The following is a 14,702-nucleotide window of genomic DNA, read 5'->3' as shown; positions in this document are numbered from 1 at the left end:
TCAATTGTACAACTATATACAAATCTGCTGAACTTCCTCAAGGTGAAGCAAGTCTCCACTAAAATAAAACAGGGTCATTTTAGCAGCTTGATTCAAGAGTGGCTACCACTCTGCCAGTCTTGCGAACTTCTCTCTCCTTCTTTTGAACCTTTTCCTTCTGCTTTTCCAGTTTTTCTTGTGTTTTTCTAATATCCTTAATTTTTTTCTTTATTGTTGATCGGTCATTTTGACTGGAAACTCCCAAAGCCTTTGGGGGAAAAAAAAAAAAAAAAGAAAATACCCCATCATTAATTTTCCCAACAGCACCGTCAGCAGTGCTTCTGCATGGACAGTTTAAGAAAGTGTTATTCACTTTGCTGCAAGATAGCCTGTTTATTTGAAAAATAAGGACCTAAGTCCTCAAAAACATTGTAAACGATCATCTGGTTAACAAGGTAAGTAAGGAAACAAGGGCCTACTCTTGTTCAGTTGTGAAATAACTTCTTGTTGCATTTTACAAACACATAGACACCTGAGAATTTCCAGCAAATAGCATAATAAGTAGTAGTCTCAAAATACTTTTCTAGCTCTTCTTATACAAGAGTAATTTATATTCAGTAACTACTTCTTAATTTTTAATATTAAGGCTTTTACAGTGTATTATTAAAAAGTGTATTCAGTGAGTAAACGGTACACTGGGATTTTTGATCAGCAGATGGCAGTACCTGATTCCAAGTTACAGATGGCACTCACTCACCCTCTATGGAACTCCGAATGGCATTAAGTGTAAATTAAACTTTAAGCATCAATATCCAAAGTTCCCTTAATAAAGACAGTAATTTGACAGAGCAGTAACAGGTATTTCCTCTGTGTCCAAGGAAATACTTATTGAACAAAATACAGGACATTGTGTTACACGTCTATTCTAAAATGCAAGTATATTTTGGAGACTGAAATTAAGACACCTTTTTTCCCCTCCCTAAAACACTCAAATCCTACTATTGATCATTAACAATAATTTGCCTTATGCCAGAATAGATGCATGAATCTCATTTTAGTCACACATCGTGCCTGTCCAAAATGCAGTGTGGTAATCTAAAAACTGAAAGAGTTTACTAGCACTAGAAGAGATACATACCATGCAGCTTCCAGAGGTAAAACGGGAAGAAAAGACTTGAAAGAAAGAATTAGAATAGATTTTTTCAGCAGGACTAAAAACCAAACACATTTAAAAGGTCACCAGATAGGATTTTAGCCTTCCCATTTGAAGAGGAGATGTGAAAGGAACAGATTTCTAAAACTGGATCCTGCAATTCCACGCATTTGAATTGGCTGGATCTTGTTCTGATAAGGCCTTATGCTGAGATTGATGGTAGATGTAGCAAGCCCCTTTGGCAAATTATGCTTACCTTGATTTCCTCAAGATGCAAACAAGGAAGAAGTACTTGGTATTTTTCTGATTAAAACCAGCTTGTCTTTAAGTGTACCATGAATTACTAAATTCTCATCTAACTGTGTAGTCTCCAAGTATTTCAAAAGCAAAACTCTATCCCTTAAAAAGCCATGAAAACAGCAAAATAGACTTTGTAGGTTAGAAATATGTCTGAATAAGCAGTGAAATTTATACAGTTATAGTGGGATATTCACATACCTTTAACTTGTCACTGTCGAGCTGCATTAACTGCTGTCCATCTACGTTCATAGCTGTGAACTCTGTAATATACTGCTCCATGTTCATTCCCATTAACCAGTGGCATACTTGCTGGGTGGTCCATTCCGAAATAGGTCTACTGTGCCATTGATTTTGCTTTCCTGTTGTTGTAAATTCATCATCTAATGCCTAACCAATTGAGAAAAGTAACCGTAAGCAATGTTTTACTTGACTATATGTTGAATTTGAGTTGCCAATTGAGTCTGATTAACAAAATGCATTATTAAACATACTCTAGCTCCCAAGGGACTTAAGTTCTTGAGATCATAGTCAGTTTGCCTAGGAGTTTGCTAGAAAGAAAAAGACACCACAACATTCAACACAAACTAAGTCAGAAATACAGAACATAAAAGGTTTCTCTAAGAAATTATATAGCAAAGCATTTGCGTAAATTTGATTTATCCTAACAACAAACAAGCTTCCTCAGTTAGTCGGTTAAGGTAGCTCACTCCTAGTGTTAAGATACTGCCTACACAGCATCAGGAAGACTTAAGTAGCACTTCCACCTGTATTATTGATTATTGTTAAGTGCTGGAAATGCAGAAGAAAGGCAATTCTAGTAGTCAGTAGATCTGGTGACAGTTCCAGATACAGTTTTACTAAATTTGATGCATTTCTAAAAAAAGAGGACTGTTTACTCTTTCATCTAATGCCATCACATCAACGTTTTAAGGGGTCTGCCTAGTAGAAGACCATTTCAAAAACATAAGAGCTTGTAGCCTTCCACTGAAAATACACTTTGCCAGCTCACAGAGCTTTTGAAGCTCCCTGTTTCAATTTCAGTTGGCTTCTGAGGGGAAAAAGGTACTGCTGTTCATCCTGAAGCCCTCTATTACTTCATCACAAAAGAAAAGCTACATAAAACAGAGCTCGATGTCTGTACAGAAGAAATTCTAGTGCGATACTTGAATCAGTAACATCAGAGTTACCTGAAGTTTTATTAACTGCCCAAAATGATCTCTCACTAGCTCATGATTAGAGTACAGGCTGCATTTGACTTGCAGACTGCTCCCCTCGGCAGTTTCCACTGCTTATCAAAGACATCTCCAAAACAGCAGAAAGTATACCTGCTTTTTCCAGTGAGCCTTACTCATGTCATTTGGAAAGAGAAAACACAGAAATAAGCATCTTTCTAGTGATGGATTTGAGACGTGACCCTGTAAGTTTCAGGTGAATAACTACAGCTCCCAACCAGAGGGATCTCACAAAGTCCAAAACCTTTGTTGGAAAATTTGGGAGTTGATTGAATGTAACAAAATAATTCTGGTGATCGCAAGTGAAAGATAGCGAGATGTAGGCCTGTCATACAGTAAACTCGATCTGAGAGCGCAACATGGAACACACATCTGAGGAGAAACAAATACAATTTTAAATTTCTGATGTGTCAGAGGACTGACTACACGTGATTAGAAACGGTTTTGCTTTCCCTGCTCTGTGAAACAAAGGACAGTGGTTACATTAGGAAGTAGTGCAGATAAAGAGGAACAAGTTTGTGGAGCAGGACAGTTTCTGCTGAGGTCTTAAAATCCATACAAGCATTTCAAAGGATTTTCACTTCCAAATAGCTCTAGCCTGTTCACACAGACTCAATGGCCACTAGCAGCTGGAATGCACCGGGAACACTGTTGGAGCACATCTGACTTGATTTCCAAGATGAATCAAAGTAAGGCAAGTGGGGACAGTCAGGAAATTTACTTCAAAAATGAACTCCAAATTAAAATGCTTAGGTAGATATAACAAGTGTGAACACATCCACTTTCCTGATGTACAAAAGAAAAATTGCAATTTTCACAAAATAACAGGAAAGGGCTCTAGAAGAGGTTTTGCTTGAAGCGTTCTAGACAGCATCTGTATCAAGACAACTGGCCACAGTGAGTTTTCTATCCAAGCTATCAAGCTTGAGCTCCTTCATACAGAGAAAGAAGATTCATTGTATAAATTACCAAAGGAATTTCAAAATGCCTGTTTATTTTAAATCATTTTAGATAACAGTACTCTTCAACCTGATATTGTAATACAAAATATACTGGTAACTTTTTATTTTGTCCCATACTAGCAAGTGTACATGAATAATAGACACAAAAAAGGGGAAGCTTTTTACATTTCACGTTTGACCTGTATTCCCCCCCCATCTTACACTGAGAAATGTGTAAAATGTTTTATTCTAGGTGGAACTCACTAATTTTATTTAATCCATGCTAGCCATGCAACAACTTCGCTTCTGTAATTTCAGAGTATAAGTACTTGAAGAAGGTGTACTCCTGTCAAACCAAGAGACCCAGATTCATTTATTTCGCCAGGGGAATGCCGTCCCCTGACAGAATCTCAGGGAGAGCACCAGTTCCTCCAAGCAACACGGGATTAGAGGAGCTAGCAGACAGTACAATGGAGGAGTCCTCCAGACTGCGCTACTGATTCCAAACTGGGCCTTCAGCATCATCAGTTGCTAACAAACTCCTCCTACTTCATATTGGTGAAGACACAATGCTAAACCCCAACCACGTTGTACCAAAAGCTGAATCCGTGTTAAAACACTTAGATGTCATCTCCTCACAGAAGTGAAGGCGAACAGGAAGATATTTAATCCTGTACAATTTGAAAACTTCACTACTGCACAAGTGAAAAGCACAGCTTTAACTTTTTTCAGAATATCAACAGGAAAGTGAAGTGTAGAAGAATAAGAGGAAGAACACCGATTTCGGAGTAATGCTTATTGGTCATTAAATAACACCTCTACATCTTTTTCCTCCCCAGTTGTGTACCAACCCTCCAGAGGCATAGGGACTGTCTCAAGTTGTTTGTGCACCAGAGTTACAGTCCACAAAACAGCCACCACACACACCATGACCAGCTGCAAATTCACAAAGCAGAACTAAAACTACTTCTAAGGCATGGAGCACACGAAACCAGGTACTCCTGCATGAAAACATAGGTGATTCAGAAAGCAAGTACAGAAATACTGAAGGCTCTAAAGATAAAAATACAAAACTCGGGAAAACACCGATGCCATCACACCATGTAATAGATTAAAACCTTTAGAAGGGTAGGAGGGATTACCAGCCAGCTTGCTAACCAACTGTGTGTGGAGGTGCCTTTGCTGTAACTAGCTGGCTGCTAACCACCTAACTCTCACCACGCAGTGACTTCCCCAAACTGCCTGTGAGTACCTGTCCAGCAAAGCCAGACTCTTCAGTGCTGCTCCCATCTAGATTTCTAAGAGGTGTTTCCATCTCCTGTCTCCTAACAATTACAGGATTTGTAGGGCAGCATGCAGTAGTCCATTCCTCTGCAAGCAGGGGTTGTTACACTGGCTAGCATGATCCCAGCTAGGTATTTCTGAAGCCATCCAAACAACAAGCACCAGGTAGAAATTCTACTTGCAAAGGGCTTAAGTTAAGGATTTGAAATATCCAAGATTGCTATAAGATTGGTTACTTATTTTTTCCTAGACCTCAATGTATTGTACTACTAATTAAAAACTCCCAAGAATAGAACTACCTATTTTTTTTTCCACACATACTGCTTTCCAAAAGAGAAACTAGCTCAGAGTCTATTAATCATTATCCTCAGAACAGATCGTGATAATCAGTGTAATTACTGAAAAGGTACAAATAACCTTTTTCATTGGTCATATGCATAAGCAACATATGAACTAGAGAGAACACTAGAATCACTCATCTGTAACAAAAAAGGCTTACGTCAGCACTTTATACGTGCACAATTAGTAATAGACAACTTTCATTTGAGTTTTAGAACGAGAAACTGAAAGTTGTAACACTGATGAAAGAACGTATTCAAGAAGATATTTAGCTTTGTTAAAATCTTATGACTTACACTGCTTGAAAGTTGTAAAAACACATACTCCATTCGTGAACCATTCCATTCAAAACTACAGGGAGCACTTGCAGTGATAGATATTAACTGGAGTTCCTCTGGTTTTCATTAGATCTATCACTGTCATCTCTGACAAAAATCTGCACAAAATTAATCCACTACTGAAACCTGTCAACTAATTATACGATTTTTGACGATCCATATTTTTATGTTAGTGATTTCATATTTATAACATTGTTTGTAAGACTGTTCTGACTTTATACATATTACTGGAATATTTTAAGATTTTCACCAAAGCCTGGTTTAAGATAGCGAATAGCAAACCATCAGTCAAACACCAAATGAGACAATATCTCAGAATGTTACCAAAGTGCAGCTTTAGGTTTCAGCCGTAGCCAAAGGAGTTAGCTCTCCAGGGGAATGAACACTGACTTTCAGGTCTCTAGTTTCCACCAATGTATCAGAACGACTATGTTCTGCCCTTTTTTTTTTTTCTTCCCCTCATTTGTTTGTTTTTCTTTAGATTAAATTTTATGGTAAGACAAACCTGCACAGATGTGAAGGCAAGGTCAAAAATGCTGCAGTTTTCATTCACCAGGAAGTTACTTTAAATCAGTGGAACAGAAAGGTATTACATTTAAAATAAAAAAACTGCAGTTTGATCAGACAGAGTTCATTCCAACTTTTATGATATAACTAGGATCAGAACACAAAGGCTGATATGGCATCTACTAGTCCGTGTCCTTAGTTCAGTAACATCTTACGATTCTTTACAGTGCTCTTCAACATTCAAATATGGAAACAGCCATCTAGTTTCACATTACACAAATCTGTTTCTATTAAACATGCTGTAGTGTGAACAACAACATCAACAAGACACATACACACACTTTGAAACTCACCTCATTTGAAGAGAAGGTTAAAGTGTGTGAACGACCTGACAGGTTTGGTTCTGTCACTAACCCTGAAAGTTCACAACTTGGCTTGCTATGGTATGTATCATCTATGACAATTCTACTCTGCAAACAAGTGGAAATAATGTTTTATTAACTCACTCCTTGAAAAAGAAGGTCATACGGTGACATTCTAGTAATTTTGATTTTTGGTTAAAAAAAAAATAAAATACTGTGACTCAGTTATCTTTAGATCACATATGAAATGCACTCACTACATCAAGCATCTGACTTGTTTTTGTTAAACTTCTGAATTCAAAAACACAGAAACAAATTTAAAGCATTATCCCCAATAAAAGCACCTCGTGTGGAGAATCAGTCATAACCTGAAATAGTGTTAAAGTACACAAGGAAATACATGCGGTTACCTTTTCAGCAAGCATACCGCACTCAGTGAGAAGCAATTTAAAATTCATTTGGTGGAATTATTCATGCCGAATTTGTATTCAACTGAAACCTACACAAGTACTATGACTGTGCTCCAGAAGGTGTCGTTCTGTTGGTGAGATAAAAATCAGTCGTAATTGCTTATGGTCATTAAGATTCCCATGGCACAGAAACGCCCCCATAACTTAAAAAAATTCTGAAAATGAGAACTAGGTTTAGATTTCATAGTTGCCCACTATAGAACCACTGTAGTTGGCAGTGAAACAAACAAGCTGTCTTTGCCTGACATACCTTGAGAATTGAATAGCAAGGAGCATTCAGCAGCTTGCAGATCAGGTTCATGAACAGAGAATACAGAGCTTGCCTAAGGACAAGCTTTCCCAAAACTTTTAATTTTGCTTTAAGATACTGTATTGTATTGTTGTTCATTGTAACAGCTTCAGTAAGGGTGGTGAGACACTGGAACAGATTGCCCAGAGAGGTGGTAGATGCCCCATCCCTGGAAATATTTAAGGCCAGGCTGGACAGGGCTCTGAGCACCTGATCTAGTTGAAGATGTCCCTCCTCATTGCAGGGGGGTCGGACTAGATGACCTTTAGAGGTCCCGTCCAATCCAAACAACTCTATGATTCAATTTTGAGGCTGCTGCATTTGAGGCACGGAATCATGTAATCTGAAAATTACCTTGATATGAAAAATACCACATATATGCAAGATATATTTAGAAGAATTTTTATAATAAATGGACTGTATCAAGCTATGTAAAATCTTCTTTACAGTAGAGCACCAAATAGTATAAACCCACTATAATAAAGCTGAACATTTCAGAAGTTAAACAATTACTCAGACATCTTTACCAAAAATGGTTTAACATGTAAATCTACAGTAATTATGCAGTTTGACAGCCTGGATAATTCATTTTCAAAACAGAAAATTCTCTTGAAATAAAAGATTTTGACAAATTTATTCTTGTAATAAATGAATACAGTACTTTTTTTTTTTTAACGTAGCGAAGTAAAATTCAGGTTAGAAATATGACTAATGTAAGAACTACCACATTGAAAGACTGTAAAATCTTCATAGCATTTACTGTTTACATTCAGTTATTACACTTAGTCTGTATTTAAAGGAATCTTTTGGATCTGTACGCCTGCCTTAGCATCTAAAACCAGCAGGATCTAGGTTCAAACCTACCCAGCAGCCAGTACTTGTACAACCCCAGGCAGGTCACCTGAGCAGCCTGTGACTCAAGCTGAAGACTATGAAAAAAACCAGATGCTACACCTGAAAACTTCAAGCAGGCTTGGTAAGAAAATCCTTCCAAAGAATACTAATGTATGTGTTTCCCAGAATATTTTCTAATTTCCATTTCCAACTCAGATCCTGACCTCTACGTTATTTTTCTTTACTAAGTGAAAAATAATTCTGCCAAAAGCATGCCACCTATTTTTGCCTTCTAAAATTTATTTCTCAGCACTACTGTTTACTGCCTACAAACAGTAAGCAATTATTTACCATTATTTTCTCTAATTTTCATCAAGTCTCTAATCAACTAACTATACTTTGTAAGGATGCCATACCATATCCCTATATCCAGAAATAATCTGAGATCCTAAATTATGCTGATGTTAAAGACATTTTTCTTCAGTAACTTATGCTCCTGTAAGAGAACTATGGTTTTGCAGTTGTCTTCATTGAGCACTTCTGTATTTGAGTTCGGATTTCAGTTTAACCTGAACTCTAAATTTTCTAGATTATTCTGGTTTTGTTTTGGGGGTGGATACTTGATCTTTGCATTCCCCTTTACCCTAAATTACTGAAAACCAAAAAACAAGAAAAAAAACCCACACCACCACACCACCCCCCCAACAAACAAAAAACCCCAACCACAACTTTAGTTTTCCTGCTACCTTTTCATGGAGTGCTGTATTGTATATGACTGAAAAATTGTGTTCTATTTACCATGTAGATTATTTTATTTATTACATTATATTTTAGGGACTTTTTCAGTTTTTTTAGATGTAAAAAGTATTACCAGAAACAACAGAATACTTTGCAACCTATCCTCAAATTAATTCCAACACAAACTGAAAATCTATTTAGGAACTTTTCCTTTAGCCACCCTCAGTTCACTTGTTCTACCTTTGCAGAGAAATTGAGAGCAAATCAGAAACAAAATTGGGCCAGAAAAAAAAAAAAAGACAGGATGATACTTGAGCAAAATATTTAATGAGACCTTAGACAAAATATGAAGAAAACAGACAAAAGTAAAGCATCTCAGCACCAGTTGTAATGTTTTCTCCTCCCCCTGCTCCTTTTAGGTTTAAAGAAGTAGTAATTCCTTTTTAAGGATTTAGAGCCAGTTGCAAATATTTTTGATTCTTGAAGAGCACAGAGTTTGGATAGGAGAGGTTTTATAGGTATGCTTCCTCAGATTTAAGTTACTAGGATATACCACGGTGTTCTTCCTTGGAATGAAAATGAAACACTGCATACAAGCTTACAGAAGCTAAAGAACACTCTGGAAAAATAATGAATATGAATGGTATGTATGTGTTTGTATTGTATCAGAGCACAGGACTAAATCAAGGGGCAGATTACGTAAAGGGACTAATTTAAGAACTGTGTAATTTAGAGATCTCATAAGGCTAAACAGTCTGCAAACGCTCAGATCACAGGATTTTAGTTCTTGTGTTTCTAGCTTTCGCAAGCAACAAGAAGTTGATTCACTACTTTGCCAAACTATAAGTTGAAGACTAACTTCAGTATCGTTTTAAGAAAATAAAATCCTTCTAGGTGCAGTAATTTATAGAGGCGAATTTTGCAGAAACAGAAAACTTAAAATATAATTACATTCCTTACACCATCAATATTAAAACACAACTACAGAAATGATACGCAATACAAAAGACTCAGATTTTTAAATTACAGTGTTCTTATTTTAGGGTTTCTACTTTTACCTGCTCTGTAAGAAATGCTTTCACCCTGATCATACAGGATACTACAGACATAAAAGCAATAAATATTACGGAGTTAACATCAGGAAAAAGATTATTTTGTCTCTGCTGTTATGTTGTTTTAGTAACAAGACTCTGCTGAGTGGTCAAGCACATTTCTTTCTCAGTTTTACTGTCTTTTCATAGTGAGGTTTACCAGCCAAAGCCTTGTTATTGTAGTGCAAACTCGATCAACTGCAGGTTAAGATATACAAAGATCAGTCATTCCAAGCAGTAGCTACTGTCACATTACCATCTTCATAAAATACCCCAAACGTTGCAAAGTAAAAACAGCCTGACTTCAGAGTATGATTTCAGGATCAATTAATGCATGAGAATCTGTTCTTTCACAGGGTCAGCTTTCTGCCGTTTTACAAAGCAGGCATATAGCTGAAGACTTGTATATTCTTCCAGCTGCTGGTTTGCAACTGGCACTAAGGAAATGAGAAGAGCAGCAAGCAGCAATTACATACTGGAGCATGAGAAGGAAACAAAAAATAAAACAGTAGGCAAGAAACTAGCTGGAAGGTTAAAGTGATAATTAACTCGGATAAAGTATACAATGATGAGAAGAAAATGCTATGATTTCAGGGCAACGTGGAAAGGAAAAGAGGACCCAATCTGGTAAGATCTATACCTTTTTGATTGCCAAAACCCCCATCTTTATAAACACATTAAGGGGTGCTTAAGCACATTATGCGTGCTTATAGTAAAAATGCAGCAGTGGGACTTCTATTATGCTCAGAAAAATTACCTGAATCAGACAGAAACAAGGAACGAAGAGAGAAAGAATGGGTTCTTCTGAACCAATGACTTTGAAAGCTAAACCACTGAATGTTTCTCTATACAGAAAACATCTCTTGATAGCTTTGTTGCAGCCTATTAAGAGATCAATCATGCACTCCTATTTAATCAAAATTGTCCCAAAGTATATGCATATCCCCTTCAACATGGATCTTGCAGTCCCAAGATCCCTGGGTTATTTACAGAAACATCTTTTGGCCACTACATGCTTCAACAGAAGCAAACAATACAGGAGCTGTAAATACACAAGACTGACACACACTGGACAGTAGAGAGTTGTTCCACTTCAGAGATTTAAAAGTCCCTACTCTTACATTTCTGTGTTACAGTAGGGCATTGTATGGTTCTAAAACCTCTTTCTGTTTTTTTTTTTTTTTTTTTTTTTTTTTTTTTTTTTTTTACAAACTATGTATGCAGACAGTGTAATTATGTCACAGGGACTGCAAATTCACACTAAGAAAACAAAGTAATTTAAAAAAACGTATTACAACAGCATTTTAGCGCAATCAACATCTGGAAGTGTGGAAAGCCAACTTCTTGTTATCTGCCATCTATGAAAAGTATCAGTGACTTCATGGACTACAACCCAGCAAGTTTCTCTTCTAGATTTGTAACTCATTTCTCTCCAATAACACAAAGGAGAAGGTGAAAAGGTGTTTTAGACAACCAAAGTGACGAAAAAGAGTGAAACTCAAGAATAAACCTAGCTTAAGATGTTACTCAAATGGCTACAATTTTGAAACTGACAAAATCCAAAGGAAACAAGAATGAAGGTAAATTAATAAGACTGTTACTGACAGTCTTACACTGAAATAGGTTTTCACAAAATATTTAGACAGCGCACACATTAAACTTCTTTTTACAGCCATTTCTTTCAAATAGTTTAAACTGTAAAGATGGTAACATTATGGTTATAAACTGAACCGTGTAGCCTCACTCTTAAGATCTGGTTAAAAGGCTTTTAATTATTAGAACATTATCAATTACTCAGAAGCAGTTTCCTAAAAGAGACAGTGTTCTACAGATGTGTCTCTTGACCTTCAATACTAAATCTGTTAATGAAAAACGGGATGCCATCTTCATCCACCTCTCTGGTACTCCACTCCTATATACCAGTATGGTAAGAACTGGTTGGCCAACTGCCTGGGAAGCTGACCTCTATGTACACTTCCTCCAAGTATTAGACTGTATTAGACAGGGAAACAGGTGTGGCTTTTAAAAGTACACTGTCCTAAAGCTAGTATCACTTTTAGCATTTTAAACCAGTGAAAAAACATACCCTGTGATTGTTCCTTAGATGCTACTTTAGCCTGAACAGCCTCCACTGATGCTTCAACTGAACAGGAGGGAATGGGAACACTCCCGCAGTCTCTGCTTGAGAGGGCTGTAAAGTCTCAAACTTCTGCACCAATGTTTGTAAGAGGTAATGTGGTCAAAGACTAAGTCATCAAGCTTCCACATACTAAGCACTGATGTTTTTACTTTATCAAGATGCAATGCTTAAATAATCAAAGCACAAATTAGTCATCTTTACCTTGCTTCTGTTCTTCTCTTGACCGTGTTCGTAACTGTCCTGCCCGCTCTGAGTAACATGCAGGCTGCTACTAGAAATCTGAGGCTCTTTGTGGCTGTCTCCAAACCAAGAGAAAGGCATGCAAGTAGGAACAGGGGAATCTGAATCTGATGCTGACAGATTGTTGCCCGAGTCATCCAACAGTTCTCGGGAACCTCTGAAATATGTATATTAAATGGTGTTTAAACAACGGCAGCAAAAATACCCCACCCCACCTCCCAAACGCATGACCTCCCCCAAACAACAACAAACTCAAAACACATACCACTCATTTTTATCCCTTTCACAGCCCATTAATATTTAAAATGAAAACTGATACTTGCCTTTAAATACCCATGCAAAATAATTTGAGTTACTGAACAACACAAATTTAAGAGCTTTGGCAGTATGTCACACAACAATTTAAGAATTTCAAATAACTTGCTAATTTAAGTTACTCAACATTCATCTTCCCAAGCAAAACATAGTTTTTCTAATTAAGATGGGGAACAACATGTTAATCCTATGAACCACTTTAAAATGTAACCCTGTTTTACTGTTTCCTCTATACTACTCTACATATTTTTTCTTATTTCGTGAGATTAGAAGCTCACCTCCACATTGTTATACTAATCTTCATAGAATTTTGCCACTGTTACACTTGAACGTACGTTAAGGTCAAACAGTAGTGATAGTTTTAAAGAAATTAAATATTTTCGGAATGCAGCATGTATGGATTAAACAAACAAAACAACTACCTGCTATCCAGAGAGCCTCTTAGATTTTCTTTTTCTTGTTTCTTGCCCTTGCCCCCAGATTTCCGTAATCCACTGAAGTGAAAAAAGACAATTTTTATAAAGTGTTTACATTTACACAGTGCAATGGTTTTTTAATCAGCAAGCTAGTCTTTACACTGATTTCAACAGTTACAAAAAGCCATGTGTATGTTGTTACACAGAGCATGATTTTACAGATTATGCATGCAATTAGAAAAGTACTGTGATTCATATTTTATTTAAGAGCCATGACAGAATTTTGAAAGTACCTTTCAAAGACCACATATAATCAAAATAAACACAGAAAACACCCAAAGAAACTTAGCCTATAGTGGATACAACCAAGAGAAAGAACACAGTTCTACTGCTATATAAATGTTCATATGCAATGCAGCGTGACTTGAAATAAGTCATTAACTATGTTATCTGTGTGCGAAATAAGCTACCGTTTTTGTTATATATTATGATTTATTTGTTGCAGTACCAGTCCGAGTCTTCAATGTTAGCTAGTTTCAACAAGCTTTATACCTGGCTCCAAAGGAGCAAGGCTTATTGCAAAATTTAGCAACTCTTCTCTCAAATCCCCAGAGTTCAGTTACCACACTGCATTTCCATGTAATATGCAGCTTGCACTTTTGTTTTACCCCAGTCGCAATCCTGCCTCCAAGGAACAGTTCAGTAAGCAGCTACTATAGCCAAACCCTGGGTACTGACACCTCTACTGCAGAGGGAATTAAGGCAAGACAGTTATCTATTTTAGACTGTAATGCCAGCAGGACGTAACATTAGGGTCTAGGCTCCAACAATATTTTGGCATAAAACTATGCATGAATTTGCAATTTAACTCATAGAGAAATTTTGCATTCAGAGAAAAACTGAAGAACCCCAAGAAATTCTTAGAGGAGAAAAAAGTACAGATAAATAAAATCAAAATGTGGCGGGAACATGAACGCAACATTACAAATTCAGGATGAAAAGCACTGCGTCCAGTGCTGTTGCTATGAATTAGCATTATCGGATTTTGTAATTTATTTTTTTATGTAGAGAACATGATATTCTCCAAAAGTAACCCGAAAAGCATTTATTTCCAAATGAACACAAGTAAAGTCTTACCCAAAATCTGGAAATCTCCTTTTGGACTTCCCTGACGATGTTCCTTCATTTGTTTCTACTGTCTTGTCTTCATTTTTCTTTTCTTCTGCTTTCCATAGAGGGTTGAAAAATAAAAATGCTATTCTAAAAATACTTGCAAGTTTCAAGTACTTGTGATGATGCTTCTAAGTAAATAAGATACTTAAACCTGGGTAACAGTGTTAAAATTCACATTCACGCATGCAGACTCTAGCTGAAAATAGTACAGCCATATCAACATAAGTTATTCTCTATGGCACCTTCCCATCGTCTGGGGATCGAAAAATGGCAACACAACAGTTGCTTATGACTGATCAAAAATACTGCTTTTGATAAACTGTAATTATCTTTCTGTAGACAGTATAGAAAACTTACCACAGTGTTTTGCTTTAATGAATCACAAACAAAAGATAGTTAGAGATAGGTTTAGAAAAAAGTACCTCCTTCTTTTGCAAAAAGTCAACTTCAAAATACATCAGTGAGATAAACAATACAAGATGCATGAAAGAAACTCAGTTTTAATGCAACAGTTGAGCAAATAAAGCATTCAATCATCCTTTTTTATGCTTGAAGTATTCT

At 36.6% G+C, this 14,702-nt stretch overlaps 1 protein-coding gene across 1 annotated transcript in view; it reads right to left on the bottom strand.

Annotated features, from left to right (window-relative positions):
- Nucleotides 1-14,702, bottom strand: part of LOC104294878 (neurabin-1-like) — a 40,844-nt gene continuing 26,142 nt past the window's right edge. Inside the window, exons 13-18 of the mRNA XM_009894548.1 lie at nucleotides 14,106-14,199; nucleotides 12,975-13,046; nucleotides 12,199-12,394; nucleotides 6,427-6,543; nucleotides 1,631-1,819; nucleotides 1-247 (exon numbers count right to left, since the gene is read on the bottom strand). Of these exons, the coding sequence (XP_009892850.1) occupies nucleotides 80-247; nucleotides 1,631-1,819; nucleotides 6,427-6,543; nucleotides 12,199-12,394; nucleotides 12,975-13,046; nucleotides 14,106-14,199 (836 nt within the window). The 3' untranslated portion in view covers nucleotides 1-79. The remainder of the gene's footprint in view (nucleotides 248-1,630; nucleotides 1,820-6,426; nucleotides 6,544-12,198; nucleotides 12,395-12,974; nucleotides 13,047-14,105; nucleotides 14,200-14,702) is intronic.

Source organism: Charadrius vociferus, unplaced genomic scaffold (assembly GCF_000708025.1).
Source record: "Charadrius vociferus isolate BGI_N301 unplaced genomic scaffold, ASM70802v2 scaffold161, whole genome shotgun sequence".
Classification (NCBI taxonomy): domain Eukaryota; kingdom Metazoa; phylum Chordata; class Aves; order Charadriiformes; family Charadriidae; genus Charadrius; species Charadrius vociferus.
Note: the sequence above shows the minus strand (reverse complement) of the source record. Positions and strands in the feature narration are given on the sequence as shown.